General features: G+C 43.2%; 1 protein-coding gene across 3 annotated transcripts in view; it reads right to left on the reverse strand.

Moving 5' to 3' along the window:
• Window positions 1-26,004, reverse strand: part of LOC111950459 (F-BAR and double SH3 domains protein 2-like) — a 61,955-nt gene that overhangs the window by 17,547 nt on the left and 18,404 nt on the right. For 2 of the 3 annotated variants that reach the window (XM_023968056.2, XM_023968058.2), the window contains 7 exons: window positions 16,412-16,488; window positions 16,048-16,192; window positions 7,816-7,949; window positions 7,489-7,543; window positions 7,201-7,329; window positions 6,848-6,970; window positions 5,866-5,961 (listed from right to left, as the gene is read on the reverse strand). In XM_023968056.2, the coding sequence (XP_023823824.1) occupies window positions 5,866-5,961; window positions 6,848-6,970; window positions 7,201-7,329; window positions 7,489-7,543; window positions 7,816-7,949; window positions 16,048-16,192; window positions 16,412-16,488 (759 nt within the window). The remainder of the gene's footprint in view (window positions 1-5,865; window positions 5,962-6,847; window positions 6,971-7,200; window positions 7,330-7,488; window positions 7,544-7,815; window positions 7,950-16,047; window positions 16,193-16,411; window positions 16,489-26,004) is intronic. The other variant, XM_023968057.1, reaches the window with a different exon arrangement.

Raw genomic sequence — 26,004 nt, forward strand, 5'->3', positions numbered from 1 at the left:
TAGCTCATTCAGCCGACAGAAACTTTCAACCGGTTCTCCCCATTATGCAGCAAGTCGGAGTCAGAGGCCGAGCCTTATCTGGTCTCTACTCCTCCCGTCACGGGGTCTGAGACGCCAAAGCCTCCCACCATTAGCTCTGACAAATTGAAAACCCTAGTCATTGGCGACTCCATTACTCGCAGTAGACTTAAAACGACTCATCCAGCGATCATACACTGTTTACCAGGGGGCAGGGCTACCGACTGTAAGGCTAATCTAAAGATGGTGCTGGCTAAAGCTAAAACTGGCGAGTGTAGGGATATTGTTATCCACGTCGGCACCAACGATGTTAGGATGAAACAGTCATCCAAGCGCAACATAGCTTCAGCGTGTAAATTAGCTAGAAAGATGTGTCGGCATCGAGTAATTGTCTCTGGCCCCCTCCCAGTTAGGGGGAGTGATGAGCTCTACAGCAGTCTCTCACAACTCAATCGCTGGTTGAAAACTGTTTTCTGCCCCTCCCAAAAGATAGAATTTGTAGATAATTGGCCGTCTTTCTGGGACTCACCCACAAACAGGACCAAGCCTGGCCTGCTGAGGAGTGACGGACTCCATCCTAGCTGGAGGGGTGCTCTCATCTTATCTACGAACATAGACAGGGCTCTAACTTCCCTAGCTCCACAATGAAATAGGGTGCAGGCCAGGCAGCAGGCTGTTAGCTAGCCTGCCAGCCAGCCTGCCAGCTTAGTGGAGTCTGCCACTAGCACAGTCAGTGTAGTCAGCTCAGCTATCCCCATTGAGACCGTGTCTGAGCCTCGATCCAGGTTGGGCAAAACTAAACATGGCGGTGTTCGCCTAAGCAATCTCACTGGAATAAAAGACCTCCATTCCTGCCATTATTGAAAGAGATTGTGATACCTCACATCTCAAAATAGGGCTACTTAATGTTAGATCCCTCACTTCCAAGGCAGTTATAGTCACTGATCATAATCTTGATGTGATTGGCCTGACTGAAACATGGCTTAAGCCTGATGAATTTGCTGTGTTAAATGAGGCCTCACCTCCTGGTTACACTAGTGACCATATCCCCCGCGCATCCCGCAAAGGCGGCGGTGTTGCTAATATTTACGATAGCAAATTAAAATTTACAAAAAACAACGTTTTCGTCTTGAGCTTCTAGTCATGAAATCTATGCAGCCTACTCATGCACTTTTTATAGCTACTGTTTACAGGCCTCCTGGGCCACATACAGCGTTCCTCATTGAGTTCCCTGAATTCCTATCGGACCTTGTAGTCATAGCAGATAATATTCTAATTTTTGGTGACTTTAATATTCACATGGAAAAGTCCACAGACCATCATCGACTCAGTGGGTTTTGTCCAGCATGTCTCCGGACCTACTCACTGCCACAGTCATACTCTGGACCTAGTTTTGGCCCATGGAATTCATGTTTTTCCTCATAATTCTGGACTATCGGACCACCATTTTATTACGTTTGCAATCACAACAAATAATCTGCTCAGACCCCAACCAAGGAGCATCAAAAGTTGTGCTATAAATTCTCAGACAACCCAAAGATTCCTTGATGCCCTTCCAGACTCCCTCTGCCTACCCAAGGACGTCAGAGGACAAAAATCAGTTAACCACCTAACTGAGGAACTCAGTTTAACCTTGCGCAATACCCTAGATGCAGTTGCACCCCTAAAAACTAAAAACATTTGTCATAAGAAATAAAAAACATTTGTCATAAGAAACTAGCTCCCTGCTATACAGAAAATACCCGAGCTCTGAAGCAAGCTTCCAGAAAATTGGAACGGAAATGGCGCCACACCAAACTGGAAGTCTTCCGATTAGCTTGGAAAGACAGTACCGTACAGTATCGAAGAGCCCTCACTGCTGCTCGATCATCCTATTGTTCCAACTTAATTGAGGAGAATAAGAACAATCCTAAATTTATTTTTGATACTGTCGCAAAGCTAACTAAAAAGCAGCATTCCCCAAGAGAGGATGGCTTTCACTTCAGCAGTAATAAATTCATGAACTTCTTTGAGGAAAAGATCATGATCATTAGAAAGCAAATTACAGACTCCTCTTTAAATCTGCGTATTCCTCCAAAGCTCAGTTGTCCTGAGTCTGCACAACTCTGCCAGGACCTAGGATCGAGYGAGACACTRAAGTMTTTTAYTACTATATCTCTTGACACAWTGATGAAAATAYTCATGGCCTCTAAARCTTCYAGCTGCATACTGGACCCTATTCCAACTAAACTACTGAAAGAGCTGCTTCCTGTGCTTGGCCCTCCTATGTTGAACATAATAAACGGCTCTCTATCCACCGGATGTGAACCAAACTCACTAAAAGTGGCAGTAATAAAGCCTCTCTTGAAAAAGCCAAACCTTGAACCAGAAAATATTTTAAACTCCCATTTCTATCAWTTTTTTTTGAAAAAGCTGTTGCGCAGCAACTCACTGCCTACCTGAAGACAAACAATGTATACGAAATGCTTCCGTCTGGATTTAGACCCCATCATAGCACTGAGACTGCACTTGTGAAGGTGGTAAATTATCTTTTAATGGCGTCAGACCGAGGCTCTGCATCTGTCCTCGTGCTCCTAGACCTTAGTGCTGCTTTTGATACCATCGATCACAACATTCTTTTGCAGAGATTGGAAACCCAAATTGGTCTACACGGACAAGTTCTGGCCTGGTTTAGATCTTATCTGTCGGAAAGATATAAGTTTGTCTCTGTGAATGGTTTTGTCCTCTGACAAATCAACTGTAAATGTCGGTGTTCCTCAAGGTTCCGTTTTAGGACCACTATTGTTTACACTATATATTTTACCTCTTGGGGATGTCATTCGAAAACATAACGTTAACTTTCACTGCTATGCGGATGACACACAGCTGTACATTTCAATGAAACATGGTGAAGCCCCAAAATTGCCCTCGCTYGAAGCCWGTGTTTCAGACATAAGGAAGTGGATGGCTGCAAACGTTCTACTTTTAAACTCYGACWAAACAGAGATGCATGTTCTAGGTCCCAAGAAACAAAGAGATCTTCTGTTGAATCTGACAATTAATCTTGATGGTTGTACAGTCGTCTCAAATAAAACTGAAGGACCTCGGCGTTACTCTGGACCCTGATCTCTCTTTTGACGAACATATCAAGACTGTTTCAAGGACAGCTTTTTTCCATTTACGTAACATTGCAAAAATCTGAAARMTTCTGTCCAAAAATMATGCAGAAYAATTAATCCATGCTTTTGTTACTTCTAGGTTAGACTACTGCAATGCTCTACTTTCCGGCTACCCGGATAAAGCACTAAATAAACTTCAGTTAGTGCTAAATATGGCTGCTAGAATCCTGACTAGAACCAAACAATTTGATCATATTATGCCAGTGCTAGCCTCCCTACACTGGCTTCCTGTTAAGGCAAGGGCTGATTTGAAGGTTTTACTGCTAACCTACAAAGCATTACATGGGCTTGCTCCTACCCATCTTTCCGATTTGGTCCTGCCGTACATACGTACATGTACGCTACGGTCACAAGACGCAGGCCTCCTAATTGTCCCTAGAATTTATAAGCAAACAGCTGGAGGCAGGGCTTTCACCTATAGAGCTCCATTTTTATGGAATGGTCTGCCTACCCATGTGAGAGACACAGACTCTGTCTTGATCTTTAAGTCTTTATTGAAGACTCATCTCTTCAGTAGGTCCTATGATTGAGTGTAGTCTGGCCCATGAGTGTGAAGGTGAACGGAAAGGCACTGGAGCAACGAACCGCCCTTGCTGTCTCTGCCTGGCCGGTTCCCCTCTCTCCACTGGGATTCTCTGCCTCTAACCCTATTACAGGAGCTGAGTCACTGGCTTACTGGTGCTCTTTCATGCCATCCCTAGGAGGGGTGCTTGAGTGAGTTGAGTCACTGACGTGATCTTCCTGTCTGGGTTGGCGCCCCCCCTTGGGTTGTGCCGTGGCGGAGATCTTTGTGGGCTATACTCTGCCTTGTCTCAGGATGGTAAATTGGTGGTTGAAGATATCCCTCTATTGGTGTGGGGGTTGTGCTTTGGCAAAGTAGATGGGGTTATATCCTACCTGTTTGATCCTGTCTGGGGGTATCATCGGATGGGGCCACAGTGTCTCCTGACCCCTCCTGTCTCAGCCTCCAGTATTTATGCTGCAGTAGTTTATGTGTCAGGGTCAGTCTGTTATATCTGGAGTATTTCTCCTGTCTTATCCGGTGTCCTGTGTGAATTTAAGTATGCTCTCTATAATTCTTTCTCTCTCTCGGAGGACCTGAGCCCTAGGACCATGTCTCAGGACTACCTGGCACGATGACTCCTTGTTGTCCCCAGTCCACCTGGCCGTGCTGCTGCTCCAGTTTCAACTGTTCTGCCTGCGGCTAGGGAACCCTGACCTATTCACTGTGATTATTTGACCATGCTGGTCATTTATGAACATTTGAACATCTTGGCCATGTTCTGTTATAATCTCCACCCGGCACAGCCAGAAGAGGACTGGCCACCCCTCATAGCCTGGTTCCTCTCTAGGTTTCTTCCTAGGGAGTTTATCCTAGCCACCGTGCTTCCACACCTGCATTGCTTGCTGTTTGGGGTTTTAGGCTGGGTTTCTGTACAGCACTTTGATATATCAGCTGATGTAAGAAGTATAGGTCAACCCCCATGACTGATGATCCCTGGCATGCTTCATGTGCACAGAGCTGACCCTTGAGACAAGAATGAACACAGTCCAAATGGCAGATTAACTGAATGTGCACTCAGCTAAAAATAAGGTTTTTCCAACTACAGGTTGAAGAGGGAAAAAGAGCACCACAGGTGGAGCGCCGAGTTTTCTGCTTGTGTGTGTGTGTGTGTGTGTGTGTGTGTGTGTGTGTGTGTGTGTGTGTGTGTGTGTGTGTGTGTGTGTGTGTGTGTGTGTGAGAGAGAAACAATGTGGACCATGCGCAAGGCCCCTAAATCAGTGAATGAGAGGAGAGCCACACCTAGTTCCTGTTAGAGGCTGAGGCAGCCAGATGTAGAAGAGTGGAGGAAGGCAGGGGGTTGGAGTGAGCACACTGACGAGGCCCCCTTTTCACAGATGCCTAGGCCGTCCATGGTCCTGCCTGCCTGCAAAACGCCCCCACTCCCCTCCAGCCCCTCTTTCAGTGCAGTTCTTTTCCGGATCCCTCCGTCGTCTCGCACAGGGAAGGGGAGGTTTGAGGGGGCAACTGCATCACTAAATGTTTTCTTTAGGAACAGGCCACCGCTTGTTTGACTTCCAATGAAAACAACAACGAGGGCCTTGGAGGTTTCTAACAATTTGTCCAGTGTAGTGGAGGAGGGTGGAGGAGGGTGTGGACGAGTGCACTGGCGGGCAGACGGACAGACTGGGTCAGCTGAGAACAGGTTCCTAAGGCACGGGGCCTCTGGGGCACACAGGCACAACATATACACACACGCACTACCCACACATGTCTTACACACCATAAATACACACAAAGCTGCGTGCAACAAACACTCACCAACACACAAGCTCAACATGTAGTAGACGTAAGTGTCGTTTAATAGCATTGTTTCCTCCCTCACAAGTTCGCTACTGAGATTGATCGTCGCCCTCTGTTTCGCAATGCCTTAGCCAGCTTTACCACCAAAAAGCTAGCAATATCGATGGCGCAGGTGGAGGCAATTCAAGCTGAAAAGTGAGCTTACCTATTCAATTGTGTTACACAGACACAGAAGCATGTACGGTAGAGCAAGTTAGCTAGCCTAGCGGTGAGGAATGATCAGTGGTTCTATGAGCGGGAAGCTTTAGCATAGCTAGTGTGTAGCGTAGCACTAGCCACCACGTACCATGAGAACAGTAGCGTTAGCATAGCACTACTCCCCACCTTGTCCATGTCGCTGGGTTGGAAGAGGATGGCTGGGGCGCTGTGGAACACTGGGTTCTGCTGTACAAACTGCTGCTGCTGGAAGTCCTGCGTCACCTGGAGAGAACACAGACACACTTGTTTAGGTAACCTCATAAGAGCACAATAGAGGCATCTAATAATCTGACAGAGGCATGAAGGGATTTGAATAGATAAAATATCATTATCATGACAGAAGAGGCTTTACTCAATCCTTTGAGAGTTTATTATGTCATTGGAGGGCAACCACATTGATCTTATTTAAGCCATGGAAGGACCACTGACGGTCAGAGCAGAGCACAGTATAACCCAAAGTCATGGGGGAGCATTCACGGTCACCTCAAGGTTCACAGGAAGATGACCTGAGAGAGGTCCCAAACTATGCACACACACACAGGTTGCTGTGTGGTGTCACAGTGAAAAAGAACCATATGGGTCAACGGGTCGAAATATGACCACTGTTAAACAGAGCACCCGGAGGTCGCTGTTTCGCCAGAGATATACGGTCACGCTGGGCTGATAGGAAATTAACTGTAAACCAGGTTCCAGAAACGCAAGAAGACCAAGAGATCTGGACTAAGAGAGGCCAATAGCTGAGGGGTAACAGAATAGCTAATAACACAATAGAGTATTGGGATAGGTAAATGGTAATCTCTAAATCTTTGATGGAAAAATGAGGACCTAAACCATGATATTAATGTGAATATGACTGACTAGGTTTCAAACTCAGGTCTTCTACACCCCACAAGACTGCTTGCCACCTGAGCTAAAGCCTAGGCATTAGCTCAGGGGAATGTGAGTTTTCAGGTCTCAAGCAAGACCACTGACTGAACCAGCGCTGTTAATCCAATTTCTGCTCATTTTCCTCATTAGGACATTAGGAGTCTGCAAGACGGCACAAACAGATCTGGTAGCAGGCTAGTTCATTTAAAGCTAATATGTGGGCTAGTTTCCATGCCCTCACCCCATTGGAGCTCTCCAGGACGACATTGAAGGTGTCGTGGACAGCCTGGTAGGCCTCCAACTCCGTCTGGCTCAGAGAGACCAGGTAGTCCTTCACCTGCTCATAGATGCCCCCATCCAGAACCTGAGGAGCACAGGGCAACAAGGAAATAAGTTCGGAGCTTAACTTGTAATTGACCAGTAATGCAGCAATAAGCCAGCATCTCACTCACTTGCACATTAGTGGTGGTGTTCCAAGTTGTCTGTTTTTGCAGTCATGCAAACTATGACATTGCAATCGTCTGAGATATGCAGCACGACTGCAAACAAAAAGATGACCTGGAATGCCCGTACACGTGTGTGCTGACGCCTCACCTTGATGCAGTCGATCAGGTCTGTGTCGTAGTAACGCTGCTGGTGAGCATTAGCCGCTGCTAGCGTGAGCAGATAGTCATTCCTGGCGTGGGTGGCTTTGGAGTTACACTCACTCCTTTTGGCTTTTAGCTGGTGAAAAAAAATAAACACACTCATGGGGGCATTCCAGGTCATCTTTAGTTTGATAGGTTGATGCTACAACAGAATTTATTATGGACCCCTATGCAGTTGAGTTTGTGGTCATGGCCAATTGGCCATACATACAATGTATTAATGTAATGCTCTCACCTTTACACTGGCCCGCTGCAGACTGGACCTGGACTGGAACAGACTCAGTTTGGACCTGGACAGAACAGAAGGAGAGAAGGGTCATGTATGTGAACCGAGTCACACAAGACCAGTGGTTCCAACCAAAAGTCTTACATTTTCACTCCTGTACATCTGAGTATTGGATAGGTAGCATTACGGTAATAGCTCCCCCTTTCCCTCCGATAGGCTTGGTGGAATTGTACCCAGATTTCTTACCCATCTGATCCTCTCAGATCTCCACAAGGCTGTAGGGGGGGGATTTGTGATTGGACAGACAGTGTGTATGTCTGCATGTACTGTACATACTTGGCATCCTGCTCAGCCTTGTCTCTGACAGCCTGGGCCATGGTCTCAGTCTCCTGGTACTTCTTCCTGGTCTTGGCCAGCTCCTTCACCGAGTTCTGTAGCTCTGCCTGCACCAGCGTCAGCTGGTCAATACACTAAACAAACAACAACCAGAGGTTATCAGTATGTGGTACAGTATGTGTATATACACTAAACAAACAGTTATCAATATATGGTACAGAACATCTCATGTGGTGAAATTCACTATATATACACACACACTAAAGTATGTGGGGCGGCAGGTAGCCTAGTGGTTAGAGCGTTGGACTTGTAACCAAAAGGTTGCAAGACCAAATCCCCGAGCTGTTCTGCCCCTGAACAAGGCAGTTAACCAGTGGTTAACTGCCTTCCTAGGCCGTCATTGAAAATAAGAATTTGTTCTTAACTGACTTGCCTAGTTAAATAAAGGTTAAAAAAATAAAAAAAGGGGACATCCCTTCCAATTAGTGGATTTGGCTATTTCAGCCACACCCGTTGCTGACAGGTGTATAAAATCCAGCACACAGCCAAGACAAACATTGGCAGTAGAATGGCCTTACTGAAGAAATCAGTGACTTTCAACGTGGCACCATCATAGGATGAAACATTATTAAAATAAACTATATATATTTTCCTTTATTATTTTGCCCTGTAAGTGCTGCTATTGTGAAGTGGAAACGTATAGGAGCAACAACGGCTCAGTCGCAAAGTGGTAGGCCATACTAGCTCACAGAACGAGACAGCTAAGGGCTGAAGCGCGTAACAATCTTCTGTCCTCGGTTGCAACACTTACTACCGAGTTCCAAACTGCCTCTGGAAGCATCATCAGCACAAGAACTGTTCATCGTGAGCTACATGAAATGGGTTTCCTTGGCCGAGCAGCCACACACAAGCCTTAAGATCACCATGCCCAATGCCAAGCGTCAGCTGGAGTGGTGTAAAGCGCACAGCCATTGGACTCCGTGGAAATCCGTTCTCTGGAGTGATGAATCCCGGGTTCACCATCTGACAGTTCGATAGACGAATCTGGATTTGGCGGATGCCAGGAGAACGCTGCCTGCCCGAATGCATAGCGCCAACTGTAAAGTTAGGTGGAGGAGGAATAATGGTCTGGGGCTGTTTTTTTATGGTTCGGGCTAGGCCCCTTAGTTCCAGTGAAGGGAAATCTTAACACTACATTCTAGACGATTCTGTGCTTCCAACTCCAAGGAAACAGTTTGGGGAATCCCCCTGTGCACAAAGCAAGGTCCATACAGAAATTGTTTGTCAACAACGGTGTGGAAAAACTTGACTGGCCTGCACAGAGCCCTGACCTCAACCCCATCGAACACCTTTGGGATGAATTGGAACGCTGACTGTGAGCCAGGCCTAATTGCCCAACATCAGTGCTCAACCTCACTAATGCTTGTGGCTGAATGGACGCAAATCCCTGCAGCAATGTTCCAACATCTAGTGGAAAGCCTTCCCAGAAGTGTGGAGGCTGTTATAGCAGCAAAGGGGGACCAACTCCATATTAATGCCCATGATTTTGGAATGAGATGTTCGATGAGCAGGTGTCCACATACTTTTGGTCATGTAGAGTATATATGTGAGCTGATCAATACACTGGACAAACAAGTGGTGACATACAGTTATTAATTGTGAGATATACTTGGTAAGGATGTAATGATTCATGGAAGGTATGCAGCACCTTCATTATTCAAATGTTAAAATATTTTGAGCAATATTAGGCCTTATTATTTGAGTGACAACCTCTGTAATTTGCTAGGTTATTGTTATCTATGCGTTGTTGAAAATTGTGCTTTACCAGAATAAAAGTAAGCCATACACACACGGGAGTAACACTGGTAACGGGATCCCAGGAACACGCTTAACATTTCCTATATATTTTTTTAATGACTAGACCCTGGATATTACAACATTTTCCCCAATGTCACACTGCTGCAATTCCACAAAATACACCACATGAGCAGCAGCAGATTGGATAATGTGCAAAAAATATTTAAAAAACTTGTTGCATGGATGCCTTTAGGATACCGTATTTACTTCACAAAGTCACCATAAATTCAAAGCACACGCATAATTGACACTGCCGGACTGCACATGAGACACGAATGCAGTTTAAGAGTTCTCATATGAACTGAAAATCTCGGTCCGACCCAAGCCCGGTGAGCTGAAGCCCGAGCCCAGGTCTGACATCACAGAAATTAAATGAGCCAGCAGTAAAACAGTAGACTATATTGATTTAAACTGGTTTTTAGAACAATGCGGTGGAAGCGGAGTGAGGAGACGGCCATTGGGCCTCGAACAAGCGCAGAGAGGAAAACACACTTTAGTTATGATCAATTGAATGATGAAAAAAGTCATATCCAACAGCTATAATAATTCAAAGCAATAGTTGTGTGTGGTCACCTAAATTATTATTTCATCATTGTTTTGATTGGGACAGCGCCGTGGTGCTACTTTGAGACAAGAGTGGTGGACTCGTCTAGATTAATCAATTCATGTCAGATTTTTGTTTTCACTGAATCGCTGTTTGATATTTGGTAATTAGGCTAGTGAAATGTGAGCTAAATTAAGGTGCGTACTAATTATCATCTTTATTCTAGTTTGCTGATATATTAGCCGATTAGAACATTTTTCTAGCATGTTATACACGTTGATTTTGCTCTTCAGCCTGGCCTACTCCCGACAAAAAGCCTGTGACTTGTCTGATAATCAACATGATTTTGTTTCACTAAATCTGTCTGTATATTTGGTTAATTGATCTCTGGCTTCGTTTGCTCATCTATCACTGATCAGAAACATTTACCATGCAACAATGTAGCCTTAATCAAGTGTATTATTTATCTATTGGCTCACATAGCCTTATATAGAACCTATAGGCTATTTTCCACTGAAACCCCAAATCCTGACTCGCATGAAAATTACCAACTTTATTCTGTAATCCATAGGTTGCATTATCAAAGCACGTCTCGCCTATGCATGTCAAAATACAGCTATAACATTTCCCCCGCTTCTCTGTGCCGTCTCATATCGCTGCTCATATGAGAGCTTCGGTAGAGAATATGATCAAGAAACAGTCTGACAGTATAATTATATATATAAATATATATATATATATACACTGCTCAAAAAAATAAAGGGAACACTTAAACAACACAATGTAACTCCAAGTAATCAACACTTCCTGTGAAATCAAACTGTCCACTTAGGAAGCAAACACTGATTGACAATAAATTTCACATGCTGTTGTGCAAATGGAATAGACAACAGGTGGAAATTATAGGCAATTAGCAAGACACCCCCAATAAAGGAGTGGTTCTGCAGGTGGTGACCACAGACCACTTCTCAGTTCCTATGCTTCCTGGCTGATGTTTTGGTCACTTTTGAATGCTGGCGGTGCTTTCACTCTAGTGGTAGCATGAGACGGAGTCTACAACCCACACAAGTGGCTCAGGTAGTGCAGTCATCCAGGATGGCACATCAATGCGAGTTGTGGCAAGAAGGTTTGCTGTGTCTGTCAGCGTAGTGTCCAGAGCATGGAGGCGCTACCAGGAGACAGGCCAGTACATCAGGAAACGTGGAGGAGGCCGTAGGAGGGGCAACAACCCAGCAGCAGGACCGCTACCTTCTGCCTTTGTGGCAAGGAGAAGCAGGAGGAGCACTGCCAGAGCCCTGCAAAATGACCTCCAGCAGGCCACAAATGTGCATGTGTCTGCTCAAACGGTCAGAAACAGACTCCATGAGGGTGGTATGAGGGCCGACGTCCACAAGGTGGGGTTGTGTTACAGCCCAACCCGTGCAGGACGTTTGGCATTTGCCAGAGAACACCAAGATTGGCAAATTCGCCACTGGCGCCCTGTGCTCTTCACAGATGAAAGCGGGTTCACACTGAGCACGTGACAGAGTCTGGAGACGCGTGGAGAACCTTCTGCTGCCTGCAACATCCTCCAGCATGACCGGTTTGGCGGTGGGTCAGTCATGGTGTGGGGTGGCATTTCTTTGGGGGCCGCACAGCCCTCCATGTGCTCGCCAGAGGTAGCCTGACTGCCATTAGGTACCGAGATGAGATCCTCGACCCCTTGTGAGACCATATGCTGGTGCGGTTGGCCCTGGGTTCCTCCTAATGCAAGACAATGCTAGACCTCATTTGGCTGGAGTGTCGAGGAAGGCATTGATGCTATGGACTGGCCCGCCCGTTCCCCAGACCTGAATCCAATTGAGCACATTGGGACATCATGTCTCGCTCCATCCACCAACGCCACGTTGCACCACAGACTGTCCAGGAGTTGGCGGATGCTTTAGTCCAGGTCTGGGAGGAGATCCCTCAGGAGACCATCCGCCACCTCATCAGGAGCATGCCCAGGCGTTGTAGGGAGGTCATACAGGCACGTGGAGGCCCACACACTACTGAGCCTCATTTTGACTTGTTTTAAGGACATTACATCAAAGTTGGATCAGCCTGTAGTGTGGTTTTCCACTTTAATTTTGAGTGTGACTCCAAATCCAGACCTCCATGGGTTGATACATTTGATTTACACTGATCATTTTTGTGTTATTTTGTTGTCAGCACATTCAACTATGAAAGAAAAAAGTATTTAATAAGAATATTTCATTCATTCAGATCTAGGATGTTATTTTAGTGTTCCCTTCATTTTTTTGAGCAGTATATATATATATATATATATATATATATATATATATATAAATAATGGGGAGATGAAGACAGGAAATTGTTTAAATACTATTTATATATATTTATTATATATATATATATATATATATATATTATATGATTATTATTACATTTTTATATGTATTTATTTTACGGAGCTGGTCCCCGTTAAGATACCTTGGTATTTAAACAATTTCCTGTATTCATCTCCCCATTATTCATTAGCTGATCTGCTATCTGTAAAATCATCAATTCGATTTAGCCAAATAGGAGAAATTCTGTCATTCGTTGGAGGTTAGCTAGCAAGCTTAGCAACTTTGGTCATTTGACTTCTGTTTGATTACAGTTAAAGTTGGTATGATTAGACAATGCTATATTCGGGGTTGCACTCTGCCTCAGTGCATTCTGTGAAAAGATAGTCTAGGCCTACTGCTGAAATGCGCTGAATTAATTAAGCAACATGATAAAGCTCAGAATTTAAGAACTGCCTGTTTCACAATTCACAACGTTATTGGCCATCAAAGTTACTCTATCATTACTAAATATCAGTTTCACTTGCTGCAAAGTCTTTACATAGTGGAGCAGCCAAGCTGGCAATGTGGCGCAACACCCCTCCCAATTTGGGAGAACCCTCGCATTGTGACCATATCTTGGTTATAAACGCTTTAAAATGGGCACTTCCGATTTTTACGATATTTCCTGGGACTCTCAGGATAAATATGAATTATTGTCAGTACTGAAACTTGGTAGATTCTCTGTAAAATATGAATCCCTAACACACACACGTATCATTTACACACACAGAAGTAATCTCAAACAGATCCAGCTCAGAGGCCCAGCTCCTGAGCTCCATCAGCAGAATATTTTAATTTAGAATGGAAAATTAATGTATTTATGCAACAAATGTTAATGCATCAAATCAATTCGTTCTCTAATCAAACCGAATTGCACTGAATCGTTACAAACTAAAATGTATCGTTCCTGTATCCTATCGAATTGTCTTGAAAGGGAATGATGCACATCCCTAATACTTGGCTATATTCAGATGCATTGTCAATACAATTAACATGCCTGGAAATGCATGCCTGTCTACTGGTAACCTATTCTAAGATGCCCTAAGAGCTACCATAATATTCTTATTAGGTTAGTCAGGGTGAACAAAGGGTGCTTGTTGATGGTAGCCAGTGGAATGTGGAGACTGGACAGAGGTAACTCGAGACCAAGTGTTGGTCAAAGCCTGACCAACTTGGTAGGGCAGCAGTGTGGCCAACTAGCTGATAGGGAAGCAGGGGCGTATTCAGTAGGGCGAAAATGTCTCTAAATGGAGTAAAATGGGGGAGGATACTACCTGAACCTGTCCAATGAGAACACGCTATAGGGCGCTATGCAAATTGAACTGGGTCTAGGGTTTCTGGGATAATGGTGTTGATGTGAGCAATGACCAGCCTTTCAAAACACTTCATGGCTACAGACATGAGTGCTACGGGTCGGTAGTCATTTAGGCAGGTTACCTTAGTGTTTTGGGCACAGGGACTATGGTGGTCTGCTTGTAACATGCTGGTATTACAGATTCGGACAGAGGTTGAAAATGTCAGTGAAGACCCTTGCCAGTTGATCAGCGCATGCTCAGAGTACACATTTACATTACATTTACATTTAAGTCATTTAGCAGACGCTCTTATCCAGAGCGACTTACAAATTGGTGCATTCACCTTATGACATCCAGCACACGTCCTGGTAATCCGTCTGGCCCTGCGGCCTTGTGAATGTTGACCTATTTAAAGGTCTTACTCATATCGGCTGCGGAGAGCGTGATCACACAATCGTCCGGAACAGCTGATGCTCTCATGCATGTTTCAGTGTTACTTGTCTCAAAGCGAGCATAGACGTTATTTAGCTCGTCTGGTAGGCTCGTGTCACTGGGCAGCTCTCTGCTGTGCTTCACTCTGTAGTCTGTAATAGACTACAAATACAGTTGTGGCAAGCTTGTAACGTCATACCCAAGAAGACTTGAGGCTGCAATCGCTGCCAAAGGTGCTTCAACAAAGTACTGAGTAAAGGATCTGAATACTTATGTAAATGTGATATTTCAATTTTTTATTATGGGGTATTGTGTGTAGATTGATGAGGGATTTTTTAAAATAAGGCTGTAACATAACAAAATGTGGAAAAAGTCAAGCTGTCTGAAGACACTAACTCAGCCAATCAGGAACATTAACTGTCTTCTTGGTAAGCAACTCTAGCGTAGATTTGGCCTTGTGTATTAGCTTATTGTCCTGCTGAAAGGTGAAATAATCTACCAGTGTCTGGTGGAAAGCAGTCTAAAGCAAGGTTTCCACCAGGATTTTGCATGTCCTTAGCTCAACTCAGTTTATTTTCTATCCTGAAAAACTCCCCCTTCCATAACATGATGCGGCCACCACTATGCATGAAAAGATGGAGCGTGGTGCTCAGTAATGTGTTGTATTGAATTTTCCCCAACATAACTTTTTGTCCTAAATACAAAGTGTTAATTGCGTTGCCACATTTTTTGCAGTATTACTTTAGTGCTGTGTTGCAAACAGGATGCATATTTTGGAATATTTATATTTCTGTACAGACTTACTTATTTTCACTCTCAATTTGGTTAGTATTGTGGAGTAACTACAATGTTGTTGATCCTTCTTCAGTTCTCCCCCATCACAGCCATTAAACTCTAACTGTTATAAAGTCACCATTGGCCTCATGTGAAATGGTTTCCTTCCTCTCTGGCAACTGCGTTACTTTTGTAGTGACTGGGTGTATTGATACACCATCCAAAGTGTGATTAATAACTTCACCATGCTCAAAGAGATAAATAAATATTATTTTTTTACCCATCTACCAATAGCTGCCCTTCTTGGCGAGGCATTGGAAAACCTCGCTGGTCTTTGTGGTTGAATCTGTGTTTGAAATTCACTTCTCGACTGAGGGACCTTACGGATAAATTGTTTGTGTGTGGTATAGAGATGAGGTATTATTATTATTATTATTAACATTATTATTGCACACAGAGTGAGTCCATGCAACTTATTATGTGAATTGTTAAGCACATTTCTACTCCTGCATTTATTTAGGCTTGCCATAACAATGGGGTTGAATACTTATTGACTCAAGATACTTCAGCTTTTAATTTTTAATTAATTTGTAAACATTTCTAAAAACATAATTCCACTTTGACATTATGGGGTACTGTGTGTAGGCCAGTGACCAAAAACTCTAAATTGAATAAAATGTTTAATTCAGGCTATAACACAACAAAATGTGGAAAAAGTCCAGGGGTGTGAATACTTTCTGAAGGCACTGTAAATACACTGGTTGGTATCCAAAGAACAGCGTACTTCCCCTTAAGTCAGAAAAGAAAACACATCCTGAATTGTTTCAGTGGTTTCAACTCACCAGCTGTATAAATGGAGACATACATCCAAAGTAAGACATGAGAGAGCAGGAAAGAGGAGAGAGAGCAGTCTGCAAACTATGCAAAGCTAAGCCATGTTGTGGTGGTTTGGCTTCCATACCTTCCTGAGCTGATGCTCCTTCTGCAGCCTGGCAGTCTTGGCCGGGTCCGACACCTGGTTCCTGTAGTTCTCACAGGCCGTGATCCTGGACTGGGTCACCTGCACCGTGCCCTCCAAGTAGGCCTTCCAAACCATGTACATGTTCCTATGACGACATGTACACACACAAACATTAAACTGTTATGGAGAAAAATACATTTTATATGTTCTACTGTGTTGTTTATATGGTTACAATTGGACATAATTGTATACACACTGGTAAGCATGATTATGGAAAAATAACACTAACTTCTGTCCATTTCACCTGAGGGAGAGTGTGAGACAATACGATTTCTGATGATGCCACGGTGACGAGAGGTCTTACCTGTGGTCTGTGGGCTCCTCTGGTAGGCTGGCTGGCCATTCCCTCTTCAGGTACTGATTGGACAGCTTGTGTAGAGCCTACGGGGGAGGAAGAAGAGAGAAGACCTTTAACCTTTGAACTCCTGACCCACTTTCTACCTCCCGATACTGCTGCTTCCAAGGCTTTCCATGATTACCTTGGTCTGAGTCGTGTTCAATAGGCACGAAACGGATGGGTTATTGTGTGTAGAATGATAAGGAAAAAATGATTTAATCAATTTTAGAATAAGGATGTAACGTAACAAAATGTGTAAACGGTCAAGTGGTCTGAATACTTTCCTAGATATACGGTGCCTTCGGAATGTTTGATAAACTGGGTGTGCTGAATCCAGACCTTAACCATTTTCTCTCCATTATTCTCCTAATTCTGAGATATTTGGATGATATTTTCTGGATCTACACAGGGATCCAGGAAGAACTCTTGGAATTCCATGCCTAATCTAAACTCTATGAACGAACACCTTCGTTTCACCATTAACAATGAACTATCACAAATCAGTTCTTGATGTGATGGTTATTAAGGACAGAACCTCCCTCTACAGATCTCTATAGAAAACCTACGGACAGGAATACCCTCCTTAGAGGGAACAGCTTTCATCCACGTCCACTTATTAAAAGTCTCCCTATAAGTCAATTCAGCCACATCAGAAGAATATGCAGCTCAGAAATAGACAACGGTCCTCACACAACGTTTTTAGGAAAGGGGGTACAAAGACACTTGGGTAAAACATGCTAATGATCATTTTGAAGGACTAACACAGTTGGAAAGCATTCAAACCAAAAGTTTAAGAAAAATCTGAATATGTCCCCTCATGCTTTACCCAATATTCACCATTGGGGAAGGCATTCAAGGACATTAATCAGGAAGCACTGGTACATTATTGATACTGACCCACAATTGAAACCCATCTTTAAATATCCCCCACGTATGGTCTTTAAAACACCCCCAAATGTGAGAGCCATTGTGGTGAAATCTGATTATCCACCAGAGAAAAAGGAAACTTTCTTGGACAAGGTTCCAAAGGCTAATTACAAATGTGGCCAATGTGCTCAATGCAGCTTCACATACCAATTTACCCACCCCCACACAGGACAAAGATTTAAGATCAATGGCCTGATTGCCTGCATGTCCACCAATGTTATTTACATGTTGAAATGTCCTTGTGGTCTGTCTTACATAGGGAAAACCAGTAGAAGCCTTAAGACCCGGATCAGAGAGCACCGCGGCAATATACGGACAGGAGATACAAAAAAAATCTGGTTGCTGTTCATTTTGTATAAGCTAGACATCCTATTAGTTCTCTGAGATACATTGGAACAGAATTGGTCAAGATGTCATGCAGGGGAGGGGACATTGAGAGGAAACTTCTTCAAAAAGGTAATCTTTCTGGATCCACAGGCTCAACAGTGTCTCCTCTTGGCCTTAACGAGGAGTTCGACTTGAAACTGTTTTTATAGTATCAAAAGTGTCCAAATTATTGTTTTTATTCTATTTGAATATAATCTACACACACTACCAGTCATATGTTTGGACACCTACTCATTCAAGGGTTTTTCTTAATTTTTGTTACTATTTACTACATTGTAGAATAATATAAGACATCAAATCTATGAAATAACAATTATGGAATCACATAGTAAACAAAATAGTCTTTAACAAATCAAAATGTATTTTATATTTGAGATTTTCAAAGTAGCCACCCTTTGCCTTGATGACAGCGTTGCACACTCTAGTAGAGTAATAGTGGAGAGAATTATTTATTTCAGCTTTTATTTCTTTCATCACATTCCCAGTGGGTCAGAAGTTTACATACACTCAATTAGTATTTGGCAGCACTGCCTTTAAATTGTTTAACTTGGGTCAAACGTTTCCGGTAGCCTTCCACAAGCTTCCCACAATAAGTTGGGTGAATTTTGGCCCATTCCTCCTGACAGAGCTGGTGTAACTGAGTCAGGTTTGTAGGCCTCCTTGCTCGCACATGCTTTTTCAGTTCTGCCCACAATTTTCCCATGGGATTGAGGTCAGGGCTTTGTGATGGCCACTCCAATACCTTGACTTTGTTGTCCTTAAGCCATTTTGCCACAACTTTGGAAGTATGCTGGGGTTCATGGTCCATTTGGAAGACCATTGCGACCAAGCTTTAACTTCCTGACTGATGTCTTGAGATGTTGCTTCAATATATCCACATAATTTACTTCCTCATGATGCCATCTATTTTGCGAAGTGCACCAGTCCCTCCTGCAGCCAAGCACCCCCACAACTGATGCTGCCACCCCCGTGCTTCACGGTTGGGATGGTGTTCTTCGGCTTGCAAGCCTCCCCCTTTTTCCTCCAACATAACGATGGTCATTATGGCCAAACAGTTCTATTTTTGTTTCATCAGACCAGAGGACATTTCTCCAAAAAGTACAATCTTCGTACCCATGTGCAGTTGCAAACCGTAGTCTGGCTTTTTTTATGGCGGTTTTGGAGCAGTGGCTTCTTCCTTGCTGAGCGGCCTTTCAGGTTATGTCGGAATAGGATTCATTTTACTGTGGATATAGATACTTTTCTACCCGTTTCCTCCAGCATCTTCACAATGTCCTTTGCTGTTGTTCTGGGATTGATTTGCACTTCTCGCACCAAAGTGCGTTCATCTCTAGGAGACAGAACGCGTCTCCTACCTGAGCGGTATGACGGCTGCGTGGTCCCATGGTGTTTATACTTGTGTACTATTGTTTGTACAGATGAACGTGGTACCTTCAGGCGTTTGGAAATTGCTCCCAAGGATGAACCAGACTTGTGGAGGTCAACAATTGATTTTTCTGAGGTCTTTGCTGATTTCTTTCGATTTTCCCATGATTTCAAGCAGAGGGGCACTGCGTTTGAAGGTAGGCCATGAAATACATCCACAGGTACACCTCCAATTGACTCAAATTATGTCAATTAGCCTATCAGAAGCTTCTAAAGCCATGACATCATTTTCTGGAATATTCCAAGCTGTTTAAAGGCACAGTCAACTTAGTGTATGTAAACTTCTGACCCACTGGAATTGTGATACAGTAAATTATAAGTGAAATAATCTGTCTGTAAACAATTGTTGGAAAAATGACTTGTGTCATGCACAAAGTAGATGTCCTAACCGACTTGCCAAAACTATAGTTTGTTAACAAGAAATTTGTGGAGTGGTTAAAAAAACGAGTTAATGACTCCAACCTAAGTGTATGTAAACTTCCGACTTCAACTATATATATATATCACATTCCTTGTGTGTGATCATATATTTTGATACATTGAATGTTTAATATTGTGAACCTATGTTATAGATTTTTTACTGAGTACTGACCCTATATATAGGACCTTCCACACCCTCCTGGGATATGGATGCCTGATGAAGACCAAAGGGTCGAAACATTATAAATAAAAATCAACTGGGAGCATGAACAGCAGTGTGCAGCATTTTCCTTTCTGTTTTCCATGAGTTTGCCTAGAACTCCAGCACCTGTGAAAAGTACCCTGATGTGCGTATGTTCTTCAGCTGAAAGTTTCCAAAAAGAAACTCAATTTCGCTTTCTGTTGCAAAACGTTTTGTTACGGTGTGCCATAATGAACACAACCCTAGAAAACCACAGGTCAAAGTTCCAATATGTTTACATTTTAGAATGGTGGATGTGAAAGAACAAGGGACCTGGGGACATCCTACTTTGAAGTAATCACTGATTAGAAATGGTTGGACAGGTTAACTTAAGGGCTCCACCTCATGACCCTACGGGCCCTGGTCAAAAGTAATGCACTATATATATATATATATATAGTGCATTACTTTTGACCAGGGCCCGTAGGGTCATATATATATATATAGGGAAAATGATGCCATTTCAGATGCAGCCATGGACTCATTCCCCTAGAGCATGGGTATAGTTAAGTGGTGGCTGCTGCAGGCTTGCAGCACATTTATGCTGAGTTGGGCTCATTTTTATTTTGTAATGTAATTCATTTATTTTAAACCACAGTAGCACCCCCTGGAAATACCGCTTGCTGGCAGTGAGGTTTAGCTTTGAGGAACTGAAATAGCATTGCAGAGTAAACACAAAGACCAACTGAAATATTTCAGGCTTTTTCCCCCCAGTGGGGCCTTCAGTATGCGAGGGTGCAAAGTCATGCAGACGCGCACACACTGCTATACAGACCACATTCTCAGGTGAACAGAGAGACAGGTGATCGAAATGGCACTTGAGCAAATGTCTGACCTAAACATAGAATGCAGGCTAGCTAGCACCTACTAACATCCTGAAGGCCTACCAAACTGACCGAGCGTGTTTGAGATCAATTACTATCTGGCATCCAAAATGACTATTCATTATGATTTATAGATCAGTCAGTCTGCAGTTGCTAACTGTCCATCTCAAACACTGACTGATTGCTATAAAGTTCATGCAGGGAGGTGAGTTCAATTCAATCTAGCCTGGTCCCAAATCGGTTTGCGCCGTCTTGCCAACTTCTACGGTTATTTCCATACCAAATAACTATAGGAATTGGCTATAAAAGCACAAACCAATCTGGGACCAGGCTAAATTCAATCCACAAGGGACATACTCCCATCCTGACACACTTTAGGCCAGTCTCTGAACCCTTTGGTGTCACTGGGTTCTGGTGCCAAAGTTCCAAATGGCCGAACCCACCGCCACAAACCCAGCCATTGTGGGAGTCACAGAGAGTGTAGCCAGCAGAGCGGACATGTCTGAATGGTGTGGCGGGGGGTGAGGGAGGGATGGACGGACAGAGGGAGGGAGGAGGGAATGGGAGGACGGGGTAAGGACGAGGGACAGAGGGGGTCATTTTATCACTTACTGTGATTTGAATATCAATCAGGTCATGGCAGCATGCAGGTGTTAAGAGAGACAGAGAGGGAAAAGAGAGGGATAGAGAAGAGGCAAAAGGGAAGAGGGTAAGATAGAGAAAAACAAGTATTTCAGAGTCCACTGTGACCTGCTTTGATTCAACAGTCTAACGCTCATCTCTAATTTGGCGCCCAAAAATGCAATCTGCTGCTTCTACCAGTTCATTAGGGCAAACGTTTAGAAATGTTTTGCAATGGAAAATGACTACAAGTGCTTCTTATTGGACAAGTCCAGGTAGTCCCTCCCGGTTACAGACTGTTTTCTTACATTTGGTGCCTAATGAACACAACCCAATAGACAGTTCAGAGACAAAAGCTGCAAGCTGAGTGAGAAAAAGTATCCTGTTGCATCATCACAAGCAAACAACTATGTTATTGAAACACATGTTGGGAAAGTCATATTGATTGCATGTACTGACAATCCTCATGCTTGGTGTAAGGTGAAGGTAAACCCAAGATGCTGATCTTGGGTCAGTTTAGCATTTTCACAGCTAATGGATAAGGTGAGAATTGAGGAATGGGAAGCTGATCCTAGATCTGTACCTAGGGGAAATGTCACCCCGGACTGTGTGTTCTTCAGGGAAATCAAAATGGCCATAATCAAATGACCCAGTATGAGTCACTGGAATAAATAGGCACAAACACGAGACAGGTAGCCAGGTGGTGTATTCACTAAGCCCCAAACAAAAGAAAACAGGAGGGGACTACCTAAACTTGTCCTATAAGACATGCTCAGCTAAGGTGTGCCCCAATGTATACAACTCAGGGAGCATACAGTGCATTCGGAAAGTATTCAGACCCCTCCCTTTTTCCAAATGTTGTTACGTTACAGGCTTATTCTAAAATGGATTATATAACTTTTTCCCCCCTCATCAATCTACACATAATACCCCATAATGACAGAGCGAAAACAGGTTTTTAGAAATTTTAGCAAATGTATTAACAAATTAAAAAACAGAAATACCTTATTTACATGTATTCAGACCCTTTGCTATGAGACATGAAATTGATCCTGTTTCCATTGAACATCCTTGATGTTTCTACAACTTGATTGTAGTCCACCTGTGGTAAATTCAATTGATTGGACATGATTTGGAAACGCACACACCTGTCTATATAAAGGTCCCACAGTTGACAGTGCATGTCAGAGAAAAAACAAAGCCACGAGGACGAAGGAATTGTCCGTAGAGCTCAGAGACAGGATTGTGTCGAGGCACATATCTGGGGAAGGGTACCAAAACATTTCTGCAGCATTGAAGGTCCCCAAGATCACAGTGGCCTCCATCATTCTTAATTGGAAGAAGTTTGCAACCACCAAGATTCTTCCTAGAGCTGGCCGCCTGGCCAAACTGAGCAATTGTGGGAGAAGGGCCTTGGTCAGGGAGGTGACCAAGAACCCGATGGTCACTCTGACAGAGCTCTAGGGTTCCTCTGTGGAGATGGTTGTCTTTCTGGAAGATTCTCCCATCTATACAGCACTCCACAAATCAGGCCTTTATGGTAGAGTGGCCAGACAGAAGCCACTCCTCAGTAAAAGGCACATAACAGCCCTCTTGGAGTTTGCCACGAGGCACCTTAAGGACTTTCAGACCATGAGAATCAAGATTCTCTGGTCTGATGAAACCAAGATTGAACTCTTTGGCTTGAATGCCAAGCGTTACGTCTGGAGGAAACCTGGCACCATCCCTACAGTGAAGCATGGTGGTGGCAGCATCATGCTCTGGGGATGATTTTCAGTGGCAGGGACTGGGAGACTAGTCAGGATCCTTGATGAAAACCTGCTCCAGAGCTCTCAGGACCTCAGACTGGGACGAAGGTTCACCTACCAAACTGGACAACAACCCAAAGCACACAGCCAAGACAATGCAGGAGTGGCTTCGGGACAAGTCTCTGAATGTCCTTGAGTGGCCCAGCCAGAGCCCAGACTTCAACCCGATCAAACATCTCTGGAGACCTGAAAATAGCTGTTCAGCGACGCTCCCCATCCAACTTGACAGAGCTTGAGAGGATCTGCAAAGAATGGGAAAAACTCCCCAAACACATGTGCCAAGCTTGTAGCATCATATCCAAGAAGACCCGAGGCTGTAATCGCTGCCAAAGGTGCTTCAACAAAGTACTGAGTAAAGGGTCTGAATACTTACGTAAATGTGATATTTACGTTTATTTTAAATACATTTGAAAAAGATACTCAAAACCTGTTTTTGCTTTGTCATTATGGGATATTGTGTGTAGATTGATGAGGGGGAAAAATTATTTCATACATTTTAGAAAAAAGGCTAAGCTAACAAAATGTGGAAAAAGTCAAGGGGTCTGAATACTTTCCTAATGCACTCTCTCTCTCAGATTGACATCTCCATGAGACAGAGACTATATATTACTGAGTGGGGGTTGTTTGGAGAGTGCGTGTGTGTGTGTGCGCATGTTTATATAATCTTGCCCCCAGGCTCAAAATGCTGGCGCATAGAGGTAACAGTGTGGGACTTTGGGACTTAGGGTGTGTAGATCACTGAGTGACATGATAATCAATTCAAATTCTGGAGGTAGTCACACGACTATGAGGCTGGCTCCAAATCGAGGCAGAAAGGTGTTTGTTATGGTGCACCACAGAAATAATTCCCCGGAGCGCAAGGTAGTAGGAACATATCGCCATTCATGTATGGCATGTTGTGTATTGTTTTTATGCAGTTGCATATCCAATTACCCTAGACAAGCATCAGTAATACATTGTTTACAGAATGGCTTCAGGGCATGACACAGCGACACAGGAAGTAGCACAAAGATGCTATTAGTGAATAGATCATGTGGTGATGAGAATTATTCAATGTCCTTGTTTATAGTGTGTGTGTGTGTGTGTGTGTGCGCGAACATGTTTGTGTATTGTGCACAAAAGACTTGCATGCTATTTATGGTTTTGTTGCGTTGCACCCTGAATCTTCAGCCGAATAAAAGTGTTGGTTTAGAGTGGGTGTGAGAAAGGGTCTTGGAAGCGCTCTGTCTTGAGGGTGACTCTTCATATATAGAAAAATGTGGTACATCAGTGCTTTCAGCAAGTATTCACACCACTTGAATTTTCCAAATGTCATTGTGTTACAGTCTGAATTAAACATTTATTACATTGAGATGTTTGGTCATTTGCCTACACACGATATAATACCCCATAATGTCAAAGTGGAAAATATGAAATGTCTTCAGTCAATAAGTATCAACAAGTTCAGTTGCAAAAGTGTGCTTAACCAGTTACACAATAAGTTGGATGGACTTACTCTGTGTGCAATAAGTGTTTAAAATTATTTTTGAATGACTACCTCATCTCTATACTCCACACATAAAGATAGTTGTAAGGTCTCTAGTAGAGGTCGACCGATTGTAATACCGATTTCAGGTTTTCATCGGTATTACAATCGGAAATCGGTGTTTTTGGGCATTTTTGTTTTGTTTTGTTTTTTTGTTTACACCTTTATTTAATCTTTATTTAACTAGGCAAGTCAGTTAAGAACACATTCTTATTTTCAATGAAGGCAGAACGACAGATTTTTAACTTTGTCAGCTCGGGGGATCCAATCTTGCAACCTTACAGTTAGCTAGTCCAATGCTCTAACACTGATTACATTGCACTCCACGAGGAGCCTGCCTGTGCCGCGAATGCAGTAAGCTAAGGTAAATTGCTAGCATCAATGCATTTCTTAAAATCAATACACAAGTATATATTTTTAAACCTGCATATTTAGCTAAAAGAAATCCAGGTTAGCAGGCAATATTAACCAGGTGAAATTGTGTCATTTCTCTTGCGTTCATTGCACGCAGAGTCAGGGTATATGCAACAGTTTGGGCCGCCTGGCTCTTTGCGAACTAATTTGCCAGAATTGTACGTAATTATGACATAACATTGAAGGTTGTGCAATGTAACAGGAATATTTAGACTCATGGATGCCACCCGTTAGATAAAATACGGAACGGAATAAACGTTTTGTTTTCGAGGTGATAGTTTCCGGATTAGTCAAAGGTATATGGTTTAGAGAGAAATAGRKGACGCGTTATAATTCCTGTAATAACTTGCGGCTGAARTTGAAAGGGGTTCCTTCGTTATTTTACCGTTCATGTCRTCCATAGAGAATGTCTTGATCTACTTCAAATAAGGTCTGTGTTTCGTGCAGGCTTAAACCGCCTCGACGTTTTGATACCCGTGTAAATTTCACTAGGATAAGGTAAAGTTTGTCAACATATTTTCATAAATCCACTCTACAAAAAAATTATCTTCACTTGTATTTAGCCAATATTGATCAGTTACCTTGTCCTATGGATATCTACACAGTTATAAAATTGGCAAGGTGGTGTAAGCCTACACGAAACACAGACCTTATTTTAAGTGAATCTAAAAATATCCTATGGAATAAATGAAGGAACTGCTTTTCAGATTTTGCTAGAAGGTGTCATGGGAATTATGACTCGCACTTTGGTCGTCAATTCTTACCATGCCCATTATTAAAATAGGATTTCCTGCCTATAGAAATGACAGTTTTTGTTTTCAACATTCATCACAGGTAACTTAAACTCTATTTTTATTCAAACAGTTGAGAGTATGTCTCCTAAGCAGACTCTTCAGTATCATTGTCACTTCAGAGCTGTGTGTGTGTGTGTGTATTTATGTATTATATTAAGTTAAAATAAGTGTTCA

The sequence above is a fragment of the Salvelinus sp. IW2-2015 genome, linkage group LG23, assembly GCF_002910315.2.
Source record: "Salvelinus sp. IW2-2015 linkage group LG23, ASM291031v2, whole genome shotgun sequence".
Taxonomy (NCBI): Eukaryota; Metazoa; Chordata; class Actinopteri; order Salmoniformes; family Salmonidae; genus Salvelinus; species Salvelinus sp. IW2-2015.